The sequence below is a fragment of the Rhinopithecus roxellana genome, chromosome 13 (genome assembly GCF_007565055.1).
Source record: "Rhinopithecus roxellana isolate Shanxi Qingling chromosome 13, ASM756505v1, whole genome shotgun sequence".
In the NCBI taxonomy this organism is placed as follows: domain Eukaryota; kingdom Metazoa; phylum Chordata; class Mammalia; order Primates; family Cercopithecidae; genus Rhinopithecus; species Rhinopithecus roxellana.
In genome coordinates this window covers 77,437,742-77,457,962 of record NC_044561.1, presented here as the reverse complement: position 1 = coordinate 77,457,962, position 20,221 = coordinate 77,437,742, and the positions used below count along the sequence as shown (strand labels likewise).

At 44.7% G+C, this 20,221-nt stretch overlaps 1 protein-coding gene across 1 annotated transcript in view; it reads right to left on the bottom strand.

Annotated features, from left to right (window-relative positions):
* Positions 1–20,221, bottom strand: part of NINL (ninein like) — a 134,405-nt gene that overhangs the window by 55,479 nt on the left and 58,705 nt on the right. The window contains exons 2-5 of the mRNA XM_030915808.1: positions 14,034–14,224; positions 5,488–5,584; positions 3,004–3,176; positions 1,006–1,072 (exon numbers count right to left, since the gene is read on the bottom strand). Of these exons, the coding sequence (XP_030771668.1) occupies positions 1,006–1,072; positions 3,004–3,176; positions 5,488–5,584; positions 14,034–14,213 (517 nt within the window). The 5' untranslated portion in view covers positions 14,214–14,224. The remainder of the gene's footprint in view (positions 1–1,005; positions 1,073–3,003; positions 3,177–5,487; positions 5,585–14,033; positions 14,225–20,221) is intronic.

Below are 20,221 nucleotides of genomic sequence, written 5' to 3'. Positions count from 1 at the left end.
ACACCCACCTCTCTGTGGGGCCCCTTTCTTCACTCCTGCAGGCATCAGGTAAGTCAGCAGTCACTTCTACGGAGTCTTCTGTTTTTGCATTGTTTGCATAGGTGTTGGTCTTTTCTATCCAAAATACTCTAGGAATCACAATTAATATTTTTGTTTGCTTTTTAATGTCAAGGAAGTATTATAGGCAAGCACAAGATAATTAAAATTAAAAAGAAGTCCTCCTCTCCCAGAGCCTTTGTTCCTCTCCCCAGGGGGATCCACTGGGAAGTTTTTTTGTCTAGCTTTCTGTCCCCACAACACATGTAATGCATGTCACTCCAGAAACGTGGTGAGGGAGCTGAAGTCTCGATCATGCCCCTGCATGTAGCTTCTCTTCCCAAAATGCCAGATCTTGCAGAGGGCACCACGGCAGCACAGATGGTGAACCTCCCCTGCACACTGCACAGCGCTGTGAGCTGCACCCTGTGATTTGCTTCTGTGTCCCAGCTGCTGGCCTTCTGGCTGCTACGTAAGGCTTTAAGCTCCAGGACCAGGTATTACACTCCCTTTGTGGTACAGATGAAACCCTGACGGGTGCTAACAATGCCCCTGCACAGCAGGGGAGAGGCTGTATCTAACCCAGCGTGCCAGAAAGGAGGTATAGGGGCAGTCTGAGGTGACGGGGCCAAGCAAGGCCCTCCTGCCTGAAACCACAGGTCCATACCTGCCAGCTAGGGTCACATCAGTACTTGCAGACCATAAAGTGTGACGAACCACACTGCTCCCTCGGCCACGGGCCTCTGCCCCAGGGTCTGACCTTGGGAGGATGAGGACTGAGTGACAGCCTCACTGCTGAGATGATGACATTCTGACCACTCCTGGAGAAGGAGGAATCCAGCGGGACACAACCCCACGCATTTCCCAGGAAATTAAACTTGTGGTGTGTACTGCCCAGTGACCCGGCTCTTCAGCTTTCAAAGCTCTGGGCAAAGCCAGAGAGCACCAAATGCGAGGCTGAGGCTTTACCTTGTGCTTCGAATAACTCATTCTGAGATTCTTTAGTGCTGTCGGCCTCTTCATCTGACTTGAGACTCTGCAGAAAGATGCAGAGAGAAGGCTGTGAGTTCCAGGGGGTGCTGCTGGGGACGAAGCACCGGGAACAAAGAGAGCAGGATGTTTGGGGAAGCGGCAGATGGCTGAGTATGGAGTCAATCCCTCAGAGGAGAAGCCCACCCCCACCTTGGGGCTGCCCTGCATGCCAGCTAGCAGCCCCAGGTGAGCCCCGCCTAGCAGCAGCGAGGGGCTGGGCCAGGGAGACAGGGGACACGCCTTGTTCCGCACGCTCGGGCTCCTCAACATAAACCCATTCGTCAACAGTTGACCCTGCAAATACAATCAAACACTTGTGTCCTAGCAGCAGAGAAGCCTGTCCCCCTCTGCATGGTGATGATGGTGATGGCTTCAGACCCAGCACTTGAAAGAAGCCAGCCCTGCAGCCACGGTCAATCATTCAGTCTCAGGACACACTCTCCATACGACGCTTGCAACACACCTCTCTGCACCTTTCCCTCATCAACCACATCAGTTCAGCAAACAGTCGCAAGGTGAGAGAGCAGGTTTCTGTATCCCTTCAAGGGCTCGGGATAGCACAGCACCTGGTCATCACCTCACACCCCAGCAGCCTTCGCAAACCTGCACCCAAGACAAGAGCCAGGGCCATCAAGAAATGTGCGACTTAAGTAAAAACCTCGTGCTGCAGTCACTGCGTCAGCCAACCAGAGTCAAAGTCTGCTTTTGTCCGGGTGTTGTGTGTCCCCACAACTGACTGTGGAATGGATGCCTGGTGACCAAGACTCTGTATGCTTCAAAGCTGGCACTGGCTCTGACTGGGGAGAATCTGTGAGTTGGTGATAAATACTCAACCCCATTTTTTGAGTTCAACTGCACTGACAACCCTAAAGGCGGCTTTCCCCATGTTCAGGTTTTGGGAATTAAAGATGATTTAAGAAGCAGAATGGCACCAATGAAGATCCACCACAAGGAGTAGATTCACTATCTCTCCATCCCTGAGGTCCAAATTTTTAAAACAGAACGAAAAAGGAATATTCTGGATTTACTGGCATCGCCTAGATGTCACATGCCCCTGAGAAAAGAGACTCTAAGATTTAAATATATTTTGGTTGTTTTTCCTCTTTGCCTCCACAAATGGTGAAGACAAATGGTAAACAAGTCCACCCGGGGCCCCGACCTAAGAAGGAGGTGCTCCTGATGGAGACCCACCTGGCAGAAGCTGACGGTACAGAGAGCGGGAACCAGGAACCTTTTGGAATCCTTGAAAATGGTTTGACCCAGTCCATGATTAACTTACAAGCTGCGGACCTGCCCCATGGACATATTTCTTAACATGAAGCCCCACGAGACTCTGGCAGCCATCTCCTGGGCCCATCCCCCTCTCACTGCGTGACCCCTGCATACCAGCCACCTGCAGCAAATGACCCAGGGAGCCTGGGGGACAGGGAGGCAACTTCCAAGGCCCCAGGAGGCATTGGCTCATACAGGCCAGTTGTAAGTGCTGGGCCTCAGTATTACTAAGTGCTCAAGATAGGTAGGGCTGGGGGTTGACACACTCACACTCCTGACCTCCAGGCTGTTTCAAAAAGGCATCTTCCCTTTTCTACTCTTAGCACGTTGACCCTTCACTCCCACGAAGCCATAAACATTGCCTTCTAGAGTTGGTGGTGGTATCGGGGAAAAAGAGATACTGTACACAAAGGATTGATGCACGAATTCTCTATTGCACCAATTCAGGAGAGAATCCTGTGGCCAGGACTGTCCTGAAGACAACCAGACCCAATTTAAATGAAATGGCATTCCCCAAAGTGACCAAGCTTCTGGTGACTCAAGGTGCCTGAGAGTGCCCTGTCCTCCCTACATCTTGTGATCACGTGCTACAAACAGGGATGAAAGGAAGCATTTGTTATTCCCAACACTGGGCAGCTGGGGTGGGAGAGGGGCCTGACCCACCTCCACGCTCTCCAGAGACGCTGAGCGCCAGAGCTGACTTTTCAGGCTGGCCTGGGTTTGCTGCTCGGGCACATGTCTGGCTTCTGTGGCAGTGTCACATAGCTCGGGCCGGCTCCGACGGCCGTACCACTTAGAACCATTCACATACTTTGGAGGGATGGCACTGGAGGCAGCTGGAAAGAAAACAGGAAATTTGGAGGGGGTCCTTTATAGCAGTTATGGGCCCATGCAGGCCAGCAGATACGCTCTGAGAAGATGCACACTCAGCACTGAGTGCGCCTCCCAAACACGCACTGCTCTGCACATAGAAGCATCTGGAAAGACCCGAGAAACAGTGAACAACGGCAATTCTACGACCTTGGTTGGGAGACTGAGAAAGCAAGGGTGGGGAGAGGAGGACTTTCCCCTAACCTCTATCTGCTATGTACACTTTTTCAAGCATATTTTGCTTTTATGTAATGAAAAACTAATAGGAAATCTAGCTATCTATGCAAAGGACCAACAAAACCTCCAAAAATCCGTGAACATATACACCTGACTCTCAGTAACGTGACTGAACACGCTAAATGTCAACTGACATTTCAGGCAGCTGACAATAACGCAGGGCGACCAGAATATCTCTCACCCCACTGGGACAGAGTCATCATGGGCCTGATTAACAATCACTCCAAGACAGCAGGCACCATCAAGGACTGGCCTAGCACACTCTCACCAGAACGGTCTGAGCATATGGGAGGTTAATATGGTTTGGATCTGTGTCTCCACCCAAATCTCATGTCAAATTGTAATTGTCAGCGATGGAGGAGGGGTCTGGTGGGAGGTGATTGGATCACGCAGGTGGATTTCCCAATTGCTGTTCTTATGATACTGAGTTCTCATGAGATCTGGTTGTTTAAAAGTGTGTAGCACCTTCCCCTGCTCTCTCTTCCTCCTTCTCCATTCATGTAAGACATGCCTGCTTCCCCTTCACCTTCTGCCATGATTGTGCCTCTGCCTGAGGCATCCCCAGCCAGGCCTCCTACACAGGCTGAGGAACTGTGAGTCAATTAAAACTCTTCTTTAAAAATAAATTACCGAGTCTCAGGTAGTTCCTTATAGCAATGTGAAAACAGACTAATACAGAAAATTGGCACCAGGAGCGGAGCATTGCTACAAAGATACATGAAAATGTGGAAGCAGCTTTGGAATTGGATAACAGGCAGAAGTCGGGACAGTTTGGAGGGCTTAGAAGAAGACAGGAATATGTGGGAAAGTTTGTAACCTTCTAGAGACATGTTAAACTGATGTGACCAAAATGCTAATAGTGATATGGACAATGAAGTCCTGACTGCAGCAGTCTCAAATGGAGATAAGGAGCATACTGGGAACTGGAAAAAGGTCACACTTGCTATGCTTTAGCAAAGAGCCTAGTGGCATTTTGCCTCTGCTCTAGAGATCTGTGAAACTTTGAACTTGAGAGAAATGATTTAGAGTATCTGGTGGAAGAAATTTCTAAGCAGCAAGGCATTCAAGATGTGCCCTGGCTACTTCTAACAGCATATGCTTATATTCATGAGCAAAGAGATGATCTGCAACTAAAATTTATATTTAAAAGGGAAGCAAAGTGTGAAAATTTGGAAAATTTGCAGCCTGGTCATGTGGTAGAAAAGAAAAATCCATTTTCAGGGGAGGAAGGAACTCAAGCCAACTTCTCTTCTCACCTGGGGCCTCAGTTCCTCATCTGAATAACTGGTATGGTAAGTAATGCCACAGGATTTCCATGAGGGTTAATTGGACTCTTTGTAAACATACACAAAGCTCAATGCCATATGCTCACACAGAAAACCTCTGTGTGAGCCTGGTCCCTTCCGCTTTCCCGTCCTCTGCCCCAAACCCTACTGCCACACACCCCTCCTGACCAGGACATCCTGCTGTGAGACACGAGGGAAGCGCTCCCTCTGTGACACACCAATCAATACTACAAACACAGCACCCCTGCAAAAGGGAAAGAGCCACCCCCATTCCACACCCTCCTGACATGGGGCCATCTGCAACCAAGAAGCAGGCCACCACGACCTCAACACTCCAGGCCTGGCAGCTCTCCCGCTGACCTCGCCCACAGCCTGTTACCATCCTGGCACCTTGAGGCTGAAACCAAGGCCAGGTGGCTTTCCCCAAGGATGCCACTTCCACTTAGGGACGTAGCCTGTGTCCCAGCAGCCCTGTCCCTGTAACAGGATTCTGATCACTTACATCAGCACAGTGCAGTGTCATCATCCACGGCGGGCACAGTACGCATTATTATATGACACCATTTCACAAATAAACAAAGGAAGAAAAAAAATCAAGTGTTTTTTCCAAGTCCATATACCTTGTGGGTGACAGAAAGTAAGGTAGAATTCAGTTTTCAGAACTGCTGAATTCTTTCATTAGAATATCACACTCCAAAAGTTAACAAACAAATAATGAAAATAAAATATGGCCAATAGGATTAAATCCTCTTACCTGATTCCAAAGAACTACTGTCTTCATCTGAGGGGCGAACATCAGCATTTGATGACAACACAGCCACAAAACCTTCCTTAAATTCCTCAAAGTTAACCTGGGTGAATTGAAGGTGACAGAGGACAATGTCACTTTCAACAGATCACACATTTCATAAGCGAATCTTTTGCATTTTCTCTCAGATAAAAACATATTATTATTGCCTTTTAGAACAAGAACAGTCATGTTTTCAAATATTTACTTAAGATTTTTAAAAATAGAAGAGCATGGTAAGGAAAGTAAAAGTGGACCATAATCCTACCACCAAATAAACACTATCAACAATTTTGTAAATCAAACAACATAATTAGGAAAGAGGGATCTGATGACCACGAAACGTTACACGTAAGGTGAACGCCCCCATGGTGTCCCCAACGCCGCCAGCACTGCAGAAGGCCTCTCCACCACGACCCTTCCCCCTACATCTCCTGAACCTTACCCTGACTTTTATGGTGACAGCTTCCTTGCTTTTCTAGACCTCATTTGCATGCATGCCTGAAGCTTAGTTTCATTTAGCTTCTCTGTGTCCTTAGAGGCTTTGCTATGGTACCCACCTGAGGAGGGGATTGCTGGGCCACAGAATGTGCCAATAGGGCATATTCCCTTGGTGAACTGAACCTTTTATTATAATAAAATGCTCACACTCTTTAATTCAGTAAAGCTTTTCACCATAAAGTCCATTTTCTCTTTTATCCAGAAACTACCCCAGCTTTCTTTTGGTCAGTATTTACACGATATCTTTTTATTGAACTTTTAATTCCAATTTTTTATATCCTTATGTTTTAGATATGTCTCTTATGAATGGTAACAGTTGGATTTTGTCCAATCTGACAAACTTTATCCTTCAACTTAAATATGTAATCTAATTACATTTAACATGATTACTGATTTACTAGATTTAAATTGACTATTTTGCTTTCTGCTTTCAATTTGACTTGCTTGCTTTTTCTCTCCCTTCCCCCACCCCGCCTTTGGATTCACTATTTTAGGATTTCACTTTTCTCTTATTAATTTAGATGTTATGGCCAGGCATGGTGGCTCATGTCTGTAACCCCAGCAATTTGGGAGGCTAAGGCAGGTGGATCACGTGAGGTCAGGAGTTCAAGACCAGCCTGGCCAATATGGTGAGACCCCATCTCTACTAAAAATACAAAAATTAGCCAGGCATGCTGGCGTGTGCCTGTAATCCTAGCTACTTGAGGCTGAGGCAGAAGAATCACTTGAACCCAAGAGGCGGAGGTTGCAGTGAGCCGAGATAGCGCCACTGCACTCCAACCTGGGCAACAGAGCGAGACTGTCTCAAAAAAAAAAAAAAAGTTATATAGTCTATTTCTACTTTTCTACTGATTACCCTAAAATTACAACATCCATGCTTAGTTTACCAAAGTTGACTATTAATCAATACTTTTACCCTCTTCTATGACAATATAAAGCCAGTGAAATATATTAGCTCCAGTTACCACACTCCTGACTTCAATGTCTTTGTTATCACATATTTTATTTCTATATGTTTTAAACCCTCACAAAACACTATTTTTGGTTTTATATAATGTTCATTTAGAATTATCCACATACTTATTCTCTTTTTCTTCTTGCATTTCTGACTTTCCATCTGGAATAATTTTCCAACTATTTAAAATACATCCTTTAGAACTTTGTCTTTCTTGAATATGCTAGTGCCAATTTTTTGGTCTAACATGTTTTTATTTTACATTAATTCTTTTTTTAACAAAGAAATCATTTATAACTTATAAATTATCCTTTTAGAATAGTGGAAATGACTCTGCTGTTCATTCAAACAGAATGGATAAACAAATTGATACAAGCATAGTCATACAATGAAATTCATGAAAATGAAAAAGAACAAACCACCAATAGACACAGTAACATGAATGTATCTCAGAGGCATACTATTAAGTAAAGAAGCCAGAGAATGGCCGGGTGTGGTGGCTCATGCCTGTAATCCCACTGTAATCCCAGCACTTTGGGAGGCAGAGGCAGGGTGATTGCTTGAGCTCAGGAGTTGGAGACCAGCCTGGGCAACATAGTGAACCCTCATCTCTACAAAAAAGCACAATAATTAGCCAGGCATGGTGGTGCATGCCTGTAGACCCAGCTACCTGGGGGGCTGAGGCAGGAAGACTGCTTGAGCTCAGGAGGTCAAGGCTACAGTGAGCTAAGATCATGCCTGGGTGACAAAGTGAGACCCTGTCTCAAAAAAAAAAAAAGAGAAAAAAAAAGAAAAAAAAAAGTCTGAGAGTATGTACTGAGTATGTGCTGTATTAAAATACAGAATTTATATAAAATTCAGAAACAGGCAAAAAAAGAAAAAAAAAAAAAATCTATGGTGTTGGTGTCCAGACAGTGGTTAACCTTTGGTAGCAGAGGAACCAAAAAGACATGATGAGGGATAAGGGTGTGATGGTTACAAAGGTGCACTCAGTTTGGAATATTCACTGACCTTGTACACTTGGAAACATGCTCTTTTCTGTAGGTACGTTTCAGTGAAAGTCACACAGAAAGAAATCAACAGAAGGGCTATTAGGTTGGTCAAAATATCACCACTAAGTGTTGGAAAAGAAGGTTTGGGGTCATAGGTCCAAGTAGGCTTCCAAAATCTGGCCAAGAATTTGCATGAGCACATCTCTGTTGCTGCCATTGAATGCAAAATGCGGCTGTTTCTTTGCAGACACCTCTGCCTGGGACACACATGTATTACTATCTGAATTAAATTATACATGCATTTACTTATTTTCTGCCCCCCAGTTAAAATGTGAGCTCACTTTAGCAGCATGTAGTAGGGACTCAACAAATATTTATTGGGTGTCTTTGCCTCTATATCTTTTCACTGCTAACCAGAACTCTCCTTCTCATAGAGGCATTCTTTCACCTTTATTCTTAAAGGTTATTTTTACTCGGTATGAAATTCAGGTTGGCAGTCATTTTCTTCTAGCATATTGGAGATATCTTTCTACTGTCTTCTGACTTCTACTGTTACATTAGAGAAAGCAATGGTCAATCTAACTATGGCTCACTTTTAGGATATGTCTTTTCTCTAGCTTCCCTTTTAAAATTATTAAACTTTTCATCTTGAGATCATTATAGATCCACATGCAGTTGTAAGAAAAATGCAAAGGGATCCTGTGTACCCACTTCTGGCTGTTTTTAAGATATTCTCTCTGGCTTCGTTTTCCTTCAGTTTCACATAGTATGCCAGATATAGAAGTCTCTTTATCCTGCTTGGAATTCCACGGGCTTTTAGAATCCCAAGAAGTATGTTTCATCTGTCCTGAAAATGTTTTAGCTATTACTTCTTCACATAATGCCCCTCCAGCACTCACTTGTTTCCTCCTGGGACTCCAGTTAAAGGGATGCTGGACTTTCTCACACCATCTGTACCACCTCTTTTTATATCTTCATGCTGTATTCTGGATGACTCCAGTTAATGAATGGTTTCTTCAGCTGTGTCTAATCTGCTCTTAAATGCTTCTATTTAAATTTTGGTGATCATACTTTTCAATTCTAGACATTTTATTTGGTTCATTGTTCCGATTTGTTACTTCACTTTTTAGAGTTCTTATAGATATTTTTGAAGCTTTAAAAAAATCTCTAATATAGTAACCATAGTTGTTTTATATTTTGTGTCCAACAATTCTAATATCTCACATCTTTGTGGGTCTGCTTCCATTGTCAGTTCTGCTGGTTCTTGCTCATCCTGTCTTGTTTCTTTGCCCAGTTATCCTTTATCGTATGCTGGTCATTGTATTTGGCTATTATTTAGGAATAATTTCAGATTTGGGATGATGGCATTTTTATTGTTTGCTTTGGCTAGGTGCCTATCCATGCAGTGCCAGTAATCTAAGTGCAGGATTTGAGATTATCTAGTGTACTGAGGGATATAAGATCAGACCACAAAGCAGTATAATGACTGACTGCAATTCATCTTTACCATACAGGTCTTACCCTTCAGGATTCTTCCTTAAATTTGGGGTTGGTTTGCCAACCCTGGGTTTCTACTTGAAATGAGTCCAGGTTTTGACATATGTTTCTGGGGCCCTTTGAGGTCCTCAAAGCCACAGATCAATTTCTCAGTTGCTTACTTAAAAATCACAAAATATTCTCAAGGAAAATGGGCTGTTGTGTGCTAACCTTACCTCTCTGGGTACTTAATTTACTACACTTTTTTTTTGTTTGTTTCTGAGACAAGATCTCACTCTATCACCAAGCTGGAGGGCAATGGGCACGATCATAGCTCACTGCAGCCTCAGTCTCCCAAGCTCAAGTGATCTTCCACCTTGGCCTCCTGAGTAGCTGGGTCTACATGTGTGTACCACCCCGCCCCCCAGCTAATTGATTTTTATTTTTAGTAGAGATAAGGTCTGGCCATGTTTTCAAAATACTTGTTTTTATTATTTTGTTCAGTTTTTCTAGTAGTCCTCCTTGAAAGCATGGCCTGAGTTAGCTCACTTGCCACTATCAGAACATCTGAACTACTTCTTCCTTTTTTTAGGGCTGCAAAAGATTTCAACAAATGGAGCTACCAGGATTATGTAAACAATCCCATACTGAAAAAGCTGTTTCCAAATTTTTCCTGTCTGAATGAATGCTAGAATGCATCCCTTGAATGCATGTCATTTCACAGGAAGATAGAAACTGTGAGTCTTTCCTCCTTGCATCCCTAGCATCTGGTGTTGCCTAGCACATAATAAGTCCCCCAGAAATAGCTGTCAAATACTAGACAAATAATGAAATTGCAATTTCGCTCGTTCTAATCACAGATTCTTTTGTGTTGTTGGTAATAATTACCAGCTGACTTTCTTCCATCCATCAAAGAGCAGTGGGATCAGATGGCCCAGTCTGGTGTCACTTCAGTCTGACACCATCTTGACCACACTTGTTTGTTTTCTTATGTCCTTCTTTACAGTTCACAAAAGGCGAGCAGCAACCGCATATATTCAGGTATTATACCAATAAGATACACCATCCCATCTCCGCATGATCTCAGACTCACTCACCACAAAGTAAAGGGGCTGGAATGTGTGATCTAGAGGTACTTTCATCTTCAAATTACAATTGTCCCTCAGTATCCCTGGGGGATTGATTCCAGGACCCTTGGCAGATACCAAACTCCACAGATGCTCAAGTCCCTTGTATAAAATGTAGTATTTGCATATAACCTACGCACATCCTCCTGTATATTTTAAATTAGCTCTAGATTACTTTACAATAGCCAGTACAATGTAAATACTATGTAAATAGTTGTTAGGCTGCATTGTTTAGGAAATAGTGAGAAGAAAAAGGTTTGTACCTGTTCAATACAGATATGACCATCTTTTTTTTCTCTGAATATATATATATATGAGACAACATTATATATATACATATACATATATATATGAGACAGGGTCTCATGCTGCTGCACAGGTTGGAGTGCAGTGACACAATCACACCTCACTACAGCCTCAAACTCCTGGGCTCAAGAAATCCTCCCAGCTCAGACTCACAGTCGCTGGAATTACAGGTGCATGCCACCACACCCAGCTACCTTTAAGATTTTTCTGTAGAGACGAGGTCTCACTCTGTTGCCCAAGCTAATCTTGAACTCCTAGACTTAAGCAGTCCTCTCACTTGGCCTCCCAAAGTGCTGGGATTACATGTGTGAGCCACCGCACCTGGCCTGTTTCATTTTTACAAGATTTCTGTATCAGTAACATTTATATAATATCATATATGTGAATTACTACAAGGACCGGATATGTAGTATTGGTTTGTTTGTTTGTTTTTTGAGATGGAGTCTTGCTCTGTCGCTCAGGCTGGGCGTGATGCAATGGTGTGATCCTGGTTCACCGCAACCTCCACCTCCTGGGTTCAAGCGATTCTCCTGCCTCAGCCTCCTGAGTAGCTGGATTACAGGTGCGCGCCACCACGCCCAGCTAATTTTGTATTTTCAGTAGACACAGGGTTTCACCACATTGGTCAGGCTGGTCTCCAACTCCCGAACTCGTGATCCGCCCGCCTTGGCCTTCCAAAGTGCTGGGACGACAGACGTGAGCCACTGCACTTGACCTGGATGTGTAGTATTTGAATCGAAAAGCCAATCCATTCTCCTGGACAAAGAGTTTATCTTGGTTTTCTTGGAGACTCCCTGAAATCTCTACCACTGGGTTTCTTGTAGAGAAGTGGGGACACCTATATGGATATTTCTGGCTTGATACCACTTCCCTTAAATCTCTGTATGATGTTCCACCTACAGGGGCTGTGGGAACTCTGCCCTGTCTGTGGGACGAAGCAGAGAAGCAAGCAGAGCCTGAAAAGAAAAATCGTCCACCATGACCAACCATCTCCGAGGAGATAGGATCAAGGGACAGGCAGGGAGAGGTGAGCGCTAGGCACCTACAGTGTTGGCAGGGTGCTCTCAAAATGTTACAGAGAGAAGAGAAAGATAACGTCAGAGCACAGTCAAGAGCACTAGTGCAAACAAAGTTACTTCTTAATTTATCTAACATCTGACTTGCTTTCTGGGAACAGAAAATTATGGCTGTAGGAGGGGATGGAGCTGGGACAGACAGACGGACGATGGCCGGACATGCATGGCTATCCCAGGGTGAGCTGTGTCAGAAAGGGCCCAGATCCTGTCACCGCTGTGGTACCCAACTTTCTTGTCATCCCCTCCTCACAAACATGAGAAGCCTCAAGCCTCCTGAAGGAAATTCCGTCTCAGATGAGCCGCTTTTCAGGACGCGTGTGACAGGGTTCATGTCAGAAATCGCACATAACCCAAGCGAATTTTCCTCCTTGCTGATGCTCTAATACTAATCATGGTTATTCTATCACAATTGGATGTTTCTGTCTTGTATCATTCCTATAAATATAAAATGAAGAAAGCCTTGGGAATGACATGGCTTATTCAATCAGCAAAGCCTGCAATCTGAACGTGGACTCAAAAGTTACTCTTCTGGTTTTGAATTTTCCAAAGTTTAATTTCCAAATTCTTGATTTTTCAAAAATATCAATTCAGCAAGACACAGACTCAAATTAAAAAATATATATATATAAAAACTGGACCATCTGTCTGTATTACTTAAATAACCAGAGCGTTGATTTTTCACCAATGTGCCTTTTGCTCATCTATGTCCCAAATACACTTCCAGGTGATAGCAAGAGAGGCTAGATCATTATCTATCAATAACACATTTGCCCTCTTAAGCGCATTTAAAAAGGCAGGAATAGAAAACAAAGTCAGAGAAAGGACATGAATTTGCCTGAGGAGAGCTCCTTATGAGGGAGGCACAGTGGCCTGCTGACAGGGCAGGTGAGGCTTCCTTGAGGAACTAACAAGAGGTCGGATTCACCCGGACTCTCTACTAGGCCAGCAGTGAGTGGTTCTTTTCTTCATTTGTTTTGGCCCAAGGGACATTTCAGGAAAATTTACTGGCTGGTTTTTTTCCCCCATTCAAAATAAAAATACTGGCAGGTGTGGTGGCTCACACTTGTAATCATAGCACTTTGGAAGGCCAAGGCAGGTGGATTGCTAGAGCTCAGGCGTTTGAGACCAGCCTGTATAGCATGGCAAAACCCCATCTCTACAAAAAAAATACAAAAATTAGCCGGGTGTGATGGCGCAGGTGTGTAGTCCCAGCTACTTGGGGGACTGAGGCAGGAGGATCACTTGAGCCTGGGAGGTGAAGGCTGCAGTGAGCCGAGATGGCTCCACTACACTCCAGCCTGGATGACAAAGTGAGACTGTCTCAAAAAAACAAACAAAAAGAAAATACTGAGTCTTGTAGAAAAAATATTACTCCTTCATAGTTAAGATGACCAACAAGATAAGGCACTGCTGTTAGCACTAACATCCAGGCACGTTTAAGAAGTAGGAACGGGGAGGTGCTTTTTAGTGTTTTGATCATGAAAGCAGGTTGCAGTCTAGGACCAAGATTCCCATTCTAGATGATCTTGACCTTCTGATAGAAAAGAACCCTCCAATTTCACATTTTCTATCTGGCCTAGATGAAATTATGGGATACTTTTGGACATGGGTATCCTTCATTCTTTCAACAGCAGCTTGCAATTGTTTTGTCCAACTCCTAGATGCACTTCAAACTGTGAAATTGTATAAGACAATCTGCCTTCAAGAGACTGTGACACTCTCTCTGATTACCAGTGTGAGCTGCTCGCAGGCCCAACCCATGTGGCCTTTGTGAGCCACACACCACTGGCCCATACCAAACCCCTTCACCATTCTGCCCCTGTGACAAACCACTAAAATATCTTTCTGGAAAAACAAAACCAAACCTCTGGAAATTACCACATTAAAAACAAGTAATCTTAAGAAACCACTTTCTACAATGTAGAATTTCCATAGAGGGAAAAACTAGTATACTGTTCCGTTTGCTAATAACTTTCCTTTGACACTTGTATCCTCATTCAGCTGATACTTATCAAATGCCCATAGGAGCCAACGACAGACCCCTGTGCTTTCCTTTACGACAATGAAGTCCGACACTCACCCTGGCGAAATGGTCGTTTCCGAGAAGTGTCTGCAGCAGGACAGGTAGCTGCTGCTCCAGGTGAAGTTTAAGGCAGAGCTGGGTCAGCTCCTGGCGGCCCAGAAAGCCGGTCCCCGTGGTGTCACAGCTGCTGTAGACTTCCCTGAGCTGCGAGACATAGTGGTTCTCTTCTTCATCCATCCCATAGCAAGCTGGCAGTGTGCAAGGGAAGAAGAAAACATCAAGACACTTTCCCGCCTCCCCTCCCATTCCCACACTGCCGGTGAGTGCCGAGCTACGTAGTCCAGGCAGGGGCAGGAGCTGGCATGTGGGGAAGGCACCAGGGACCCTTGCAGGGCCAAGCACAGTGGGAGGACTGAGCTCCACCCTTGCAGGAGAGGCCAGAGCAGGTTAACAGGGAGTGAGGATAAAAAGTCCTTCAGTCGTCAGTCACAAGAACTAGAATTTCTTTGTTGTATGAAAAATATCCATTAGACCAGGTAATCCCAACACTTTGGGAGACAAAGGTGGGAGGACTGCTTGAACCCAGGAGTTCAAGGGTGCAGTGGACTGTGACAGTGCCACTGTTCTCCAGCCTGGGCAGCAGAGTGAAACCCTATCTCAAAAAGGAAACTATTACAGAATAACTAGAAAATAGAGATATGTAGTATAAAGAACACTAAAACCATCAAAAATTCCACTACCATATAAAAACACTACTATTAATATTTTGACCAGCATACAATCTAATTTTTTTGTTGGGAGGAGACAGGGTCTTGCTCTATTGCCCAGGCTGGAGTGCAGTGGCGCAATCTCAGTTCACTGCAACCTCTGCCTCCTGGGTTGAAGTGATTCTCCTGCCACAGCCTCACAAGTAGCTGGGACTACAGGTGCATGCCACCACTCCTGGCTAATTTTTGTATTTTTACCAAAGACGAGGTTTCACCATGTGGACAGGCTGGTCTTGAACTCTTGACCTCAAGTGATTGCCTGCCTTGGCCTCCCAAAGTGCTGGGATTACAGGTGTGAGCCACCACATGCAGCCCGGATTAATTTTTCTGTATACATGTACAAATGTAGTTTTTTTCCTTACAAGGTTTTCTTTTTTGTAGTAAAAAGGCAGTAAAAATTTTACTAAATTGTACTAAATAAAAGTGCTTACAATAAGGAAAAAAAGGAAACTCCAATAAAAATATACAGAGGATGTTAATAAATAACAAAAGAAATATATATAATTAATAACCATCTAAAAATGCTCAAATTAAAACCAAGATATGCTATTTGTAACTGTCAAATTATCAAGACTAAAAATCCTGGATGCCTATTGTAAGCAGGGGATCTCGCCCACTGCTAGAGGAAGGAATTGGCAAACATTTCTGGGGGGTACTTTGTCTGTATATGAAGAATACTTAAAATATTAACTGTCCTAGTATCTCACTTACATGAAATTCCTTATATTTAAGAAAATAGAGCTACAGACAAAAATGTGAGTTCATCAGAATATTATTTATATAAGAACAGGAAAGAAAATAACCTAAAATATCCAACAGAAGAATAGTTTGTCAAATTATTGTGTATTTATATGACAGAATATTAAACAGTCTTGAAATTCACATCTATTTATTTTTGATTGTTTAGAGACAGGGTCTCACTCTGTCACCCAGCCTGGAGTGCAGTGGCACAATCATAGCTCACTGTAACCTTGAACTCCTGGGCCCAAGAGATCCTTTTGCCTCAGCCTCTCAAGTAGCTGGGACTATGGATGCATACCACCGTGCCCAGCTAATTTATTTAAAATTTTTTTTTACCAAGATGGGAGTCTCACTATGTTACCCAGGCGGGTCTCAAACTCCTGGACTCAGTGATCCCTTGCTGTGGTCTCTCAAAGTGCTGGGATTACAAAGTGTAAGCCACTGCACCCAGTCGAAAATCACATTTCTGAAAAATATTCAATAGCATGGGCAGTGTAGAAGAATAAAAACTTTATCATAATAACTAATATACTTACTGGTCAGTTAACATATAATAATTCATTTATGCCTTATAACAATTCTACCAAGAAGTTTCTGCAACTTTCTGGAGGAAAATATATTTTTAAAAAGGGGAAAAAAGGCCGGGCGCGGTGGCTCAAGCCTGTAATCCCAGCACTTTGGGAGGCCGAGACGGGCGGATCACGAGGTCAGGAGATCGAGACCATCCTGGCTAACACGGTGAAACCCCGTCTCTACTAAAAAATACAAAAAAAAAAAATAGCCGGGCATGGTGGCGGGCGCCTGTAGTCCCAGCTGCTCGGGAGGCTGAGGCAGGAGAATGGCGTAAACCTGGGAGGCAGAGCTTGCAGTGAGCCAAGATCCGGCCACTGCACTCCAGCCTGGGCGACAGAGCAAGACTCCGTCTCAAAAAAAAAAAAGAAAAAAAAAAGGGGAAAAAAGAAAAAAATACACCAAAATGGTAAGAAATGCTTTCATTGGCCCGGGCGCAGTAGCTCACGTCTGTAATCCCAGCACTTCGGGAGGCTGAGGCAGGTGGATCACAAGGTCAGGAGATTGAGACCATCCTGGCCAACATGGTGAAACCCTGTCTCTACTAAAAATACAAAAAAAAATTAGCTAGGCGTGGTGGCGGCGCCTGTAGTCCCAGCTACTCAGGAGGCTGAGGCAGGAGAATGGCGTGAACCCAGGAGGTGGAGCTTGCAGTGAGCCGAGATCGCACCACCGCACTCCAGCCTGGGCAAGAGAGCGAGACGCCATCTCAAAAATAAATAAATAAAACTAAGAAATGCTTTCATGGTATTACACATTTATATTTCCTATGTTGTATATTTTTATATCTCTCAAAAATTTTAGAACAAGTAGAACACTTTAGTAACTAGAAAATGTTACTAAAACATAAAAAACATTAAGGCCTAAAGATATTCAGATAAACCACATAAAACCACCAATATTAGGCCATCATACTGACCCACAAAAATGGCGATTTCATATGGTTCAGCCTATAAGGTAGGCACAAGAACTAAGGAACAATTCTAAAAAACAGAAAATATAAGCAAACAACAAGATGAAAAGTCCTTCAAGCTCATTCATAATCAAGTAATTCGTAAACATGAAACAATGAAGCAACATCCCTTTCCAGTAAGGCACAGCACAGTAAATGCCAGTTCTATATAGATGTCACTTTAATGTGGTGGGTAGCATTTACTTGCCATCATCCACATGGAGTAGGGAGGTCGGAGTCAGAAGAAGAATGTATGAGGAGTTGAAAATCTGTTCAGATCAACTCCCCAGTGGAAAATGTGCATGCTCCTCATCTTACTCAGGAAAATAATATAATCAATGATATAAAAATTAACGTTGGCCAGGTACAGTGGTATGAGCCTGTGGTCTCAGCTTCTCAGGAGGCTAAGGCAGGAGGATAACTTGAGCCCAGGATTCAAGGATGCAGTGAGCCGTGATCACACCACTGCACTCTAGCCTGGGTGACAGAGCAAGATCCTGTCTCTTAAAAAAAAAAATTAATTAGAATCTTCATGGTGACATTAAATTGATTGTAGAAAGTGAACACAGCTGACCTTTTAATTGAACACCTGTTGATAAGCTGTAAAAACAGCCAGTATCTACACTGAGAATGAACACACCGGTTCATAGTTTCAGACGGCATGCAGGTGAAAATGATAATCTGCTCAGCATCTGCAAGGGCCTGCCCCATCTGCTAATCAAATTACTCAACCCTTCTCAGACAGGAGTACAGAGAAGTTCAGACAGGGCGAAGAGGAGTGAACTGTGAACATCTGCCTCCTCTTTCAGACTGTTTTGAGATGCTAACAAAGAAAATGGACAGAAAACCATAAATGATAAATCAGAAAGCAAACTAAGCCCAGGCAACATGGTGAGACCCCATCTCTACAAAAAATAGAACTAGCCGGGTGTGGTGGTGCATGCCTGTAGTCCCAGCTACTTGGGAGACTTAGGTAGGAGGATCACCTAGAGGCCAGGAAGTTGAGGCTGCAGTGAGCTGTGATAGTGCCACTGCACTCCAGCCTCAGCAACAGAGCCAGACCTTGTCTCAAAAAAAAAAGAAAAAGAAAGAAATGAAAAAGAAAGACAAGTGGTAAAATTCAGAATGTGAAAGGCAGGGAAGGGGAGAGAGGGCAGAGTGGCTGGTGGAAGGACCCCAGGCGAAGGTGAGCAGGATGCCTTCAGGGTTCACCCAGCCCACCAGGGCCCAATTTCCAGCCCTTTCCTGTGTCTCCAAGAATCATGAAAAAATCTGTTTTGAAAATTCCTCCACTTTTTTTCTATTTTATGTTTAGTTGTAACCAGTTCAACCATTTAAAGTATATAAAATAAAGAAAACAAAATAAGCCTGTCCCTCTACCCTCCCTGCTTCCCAGAAGAATCACTGCTTGGAACGCAGGCTTTGAGATCATTTCTTTTTTTTTTTTGAGGCGGAGTCTCGCTCTGTCGCCCGGACTGGAGTGCAATGGCCAGATCTCAGCTCACTGCAAGCTCCGCCTCCCGGGTTTACGCCATTCTCCTGCCTCAGCCTCCCGAGTAGCTGGGACTACAGGCGCCCGCCACCTCGCCCGGCTAGTTTTTGTATTTTTAGTAGAGACGGGGTTTCACCGTGTTAGCCAGGATGGTCTCGATCTCCTGACCTCGTGATCCGCCCGTCTCGGCCTCCCAAAGTGCTGGGATTACAGGCTTGAGCCACCGCGCCCGGCCGAGATCATTTCTAAGACTCTAGAATAGATGGGCGGTGAGGCACACGCACGTACATAACACACAGACACACATGTATATACATACTTATGTATAATAAGTATAGCACTGAATACATTATTTTCCAACTTGTTTTGAAACTTGCACTGAGAGATCGTTCCCTGTCTCCCCTATTTTAAAAAATACAATGTGCTTTTGTGTGCAGGGCTGTAACATGATGTATCTAAAGTATTCTCAGAGAGAGATGGGCAAATCCAGGGTTTTCTCTTACATCACCTCCTGCTTGTATGGGCATATGTAATCTGAGGGGTAGGGGAGAAGACAAAACCTCCTGCATCAAACACCCCTGCTCCTTCCTCTTTGTAAGCTCTGAAAGGCGTGAACCAACCACTATTTCCTCCTGACCATGCCCCACAGGCCATGCCTTTGGGAAGGTCCAGGAGTGCTTCCCAAACAGCCAGGCTTGGAGGAAACATGCGGCTGGGCTGTTTTCCCAACGTCAGAGGGTAAAATAGGGATCTCTTCATCTCCTGGCTGTGGGCAAGTCCTAAGCCAGCCGGGGGTGCCTGGCCTTGGCTCTCAGCTCTCCCTATACCACAGCTATTTTTACTACACAGGAGAAGGCACAAAATGGGGACTCAAAGTTCTTTCTCATGGGCATCTTTCCCTTTCTAAACAAGATGGGGAAAGTCTCAAATTGGGGTCTGCAGAGCCCTGGCTGCCCCTAGAAGGACAGCTCTATGTGTGGCCAGGTCTGGCCCATGACACTGCAAACCCCCTGTGGAACTAAGAGAAGCACAAAAAAAGGAAAGACCCTGCCACGGCTGGGACTGCAGGGGCAGCAAGGCTGGAGAATGAGCTCCTTCCCCGCCACCTACAGCAGCTGGGCCTGCCGGTCCCTTCCATGTATGGGGCTCTCAGGAGGCCCCAGCCACATCGCTTCCCTTCCTCCCAGAGCCCCAGATTCACGTTTATGAGGCTGGGTTGGGATTTCCAGAAGAGGGAAGGAGCTTCAATTCCCATATGACTACGAGTAAGGCATCCACAGGAGGGCTGGCCAGCAGGGCCGGCGTGTGGGAAAGAGCGGTCCCCTCTGGCCCTGTCTTCGCAGGCTCATGGCACAGGCAGTAGGGCAAGCCCACCCATCTGACCAGCCAGCCCCCAAGCGGACCTGCAGCTCTGCCTCACCATCCCCACGTGAGCAGGGAAGTACAGGCAGCCCCTGCGCCTTCTCAAGGCTGCACCGAGCCTTCTCAAGCCCATGGCTGAGTTACTGAGCATTCAGAGCTGCCCCTCTCCTCTCCTCTCCCTCACTCCTGTGTCTCAGACTCTGCCCAGAGAGCAGGTGCTTCACCTACTGGTGAGTCAGGTGTGGGCAAACAGGTGAGTCAGACACAGCAGGTCTACAAACCAGTCAAAGACCTTTCTGTGACAATTCACCAGCACGTGGCCTAATCCCCATCCAAGACAACATCCAGCCACATTTTCAAA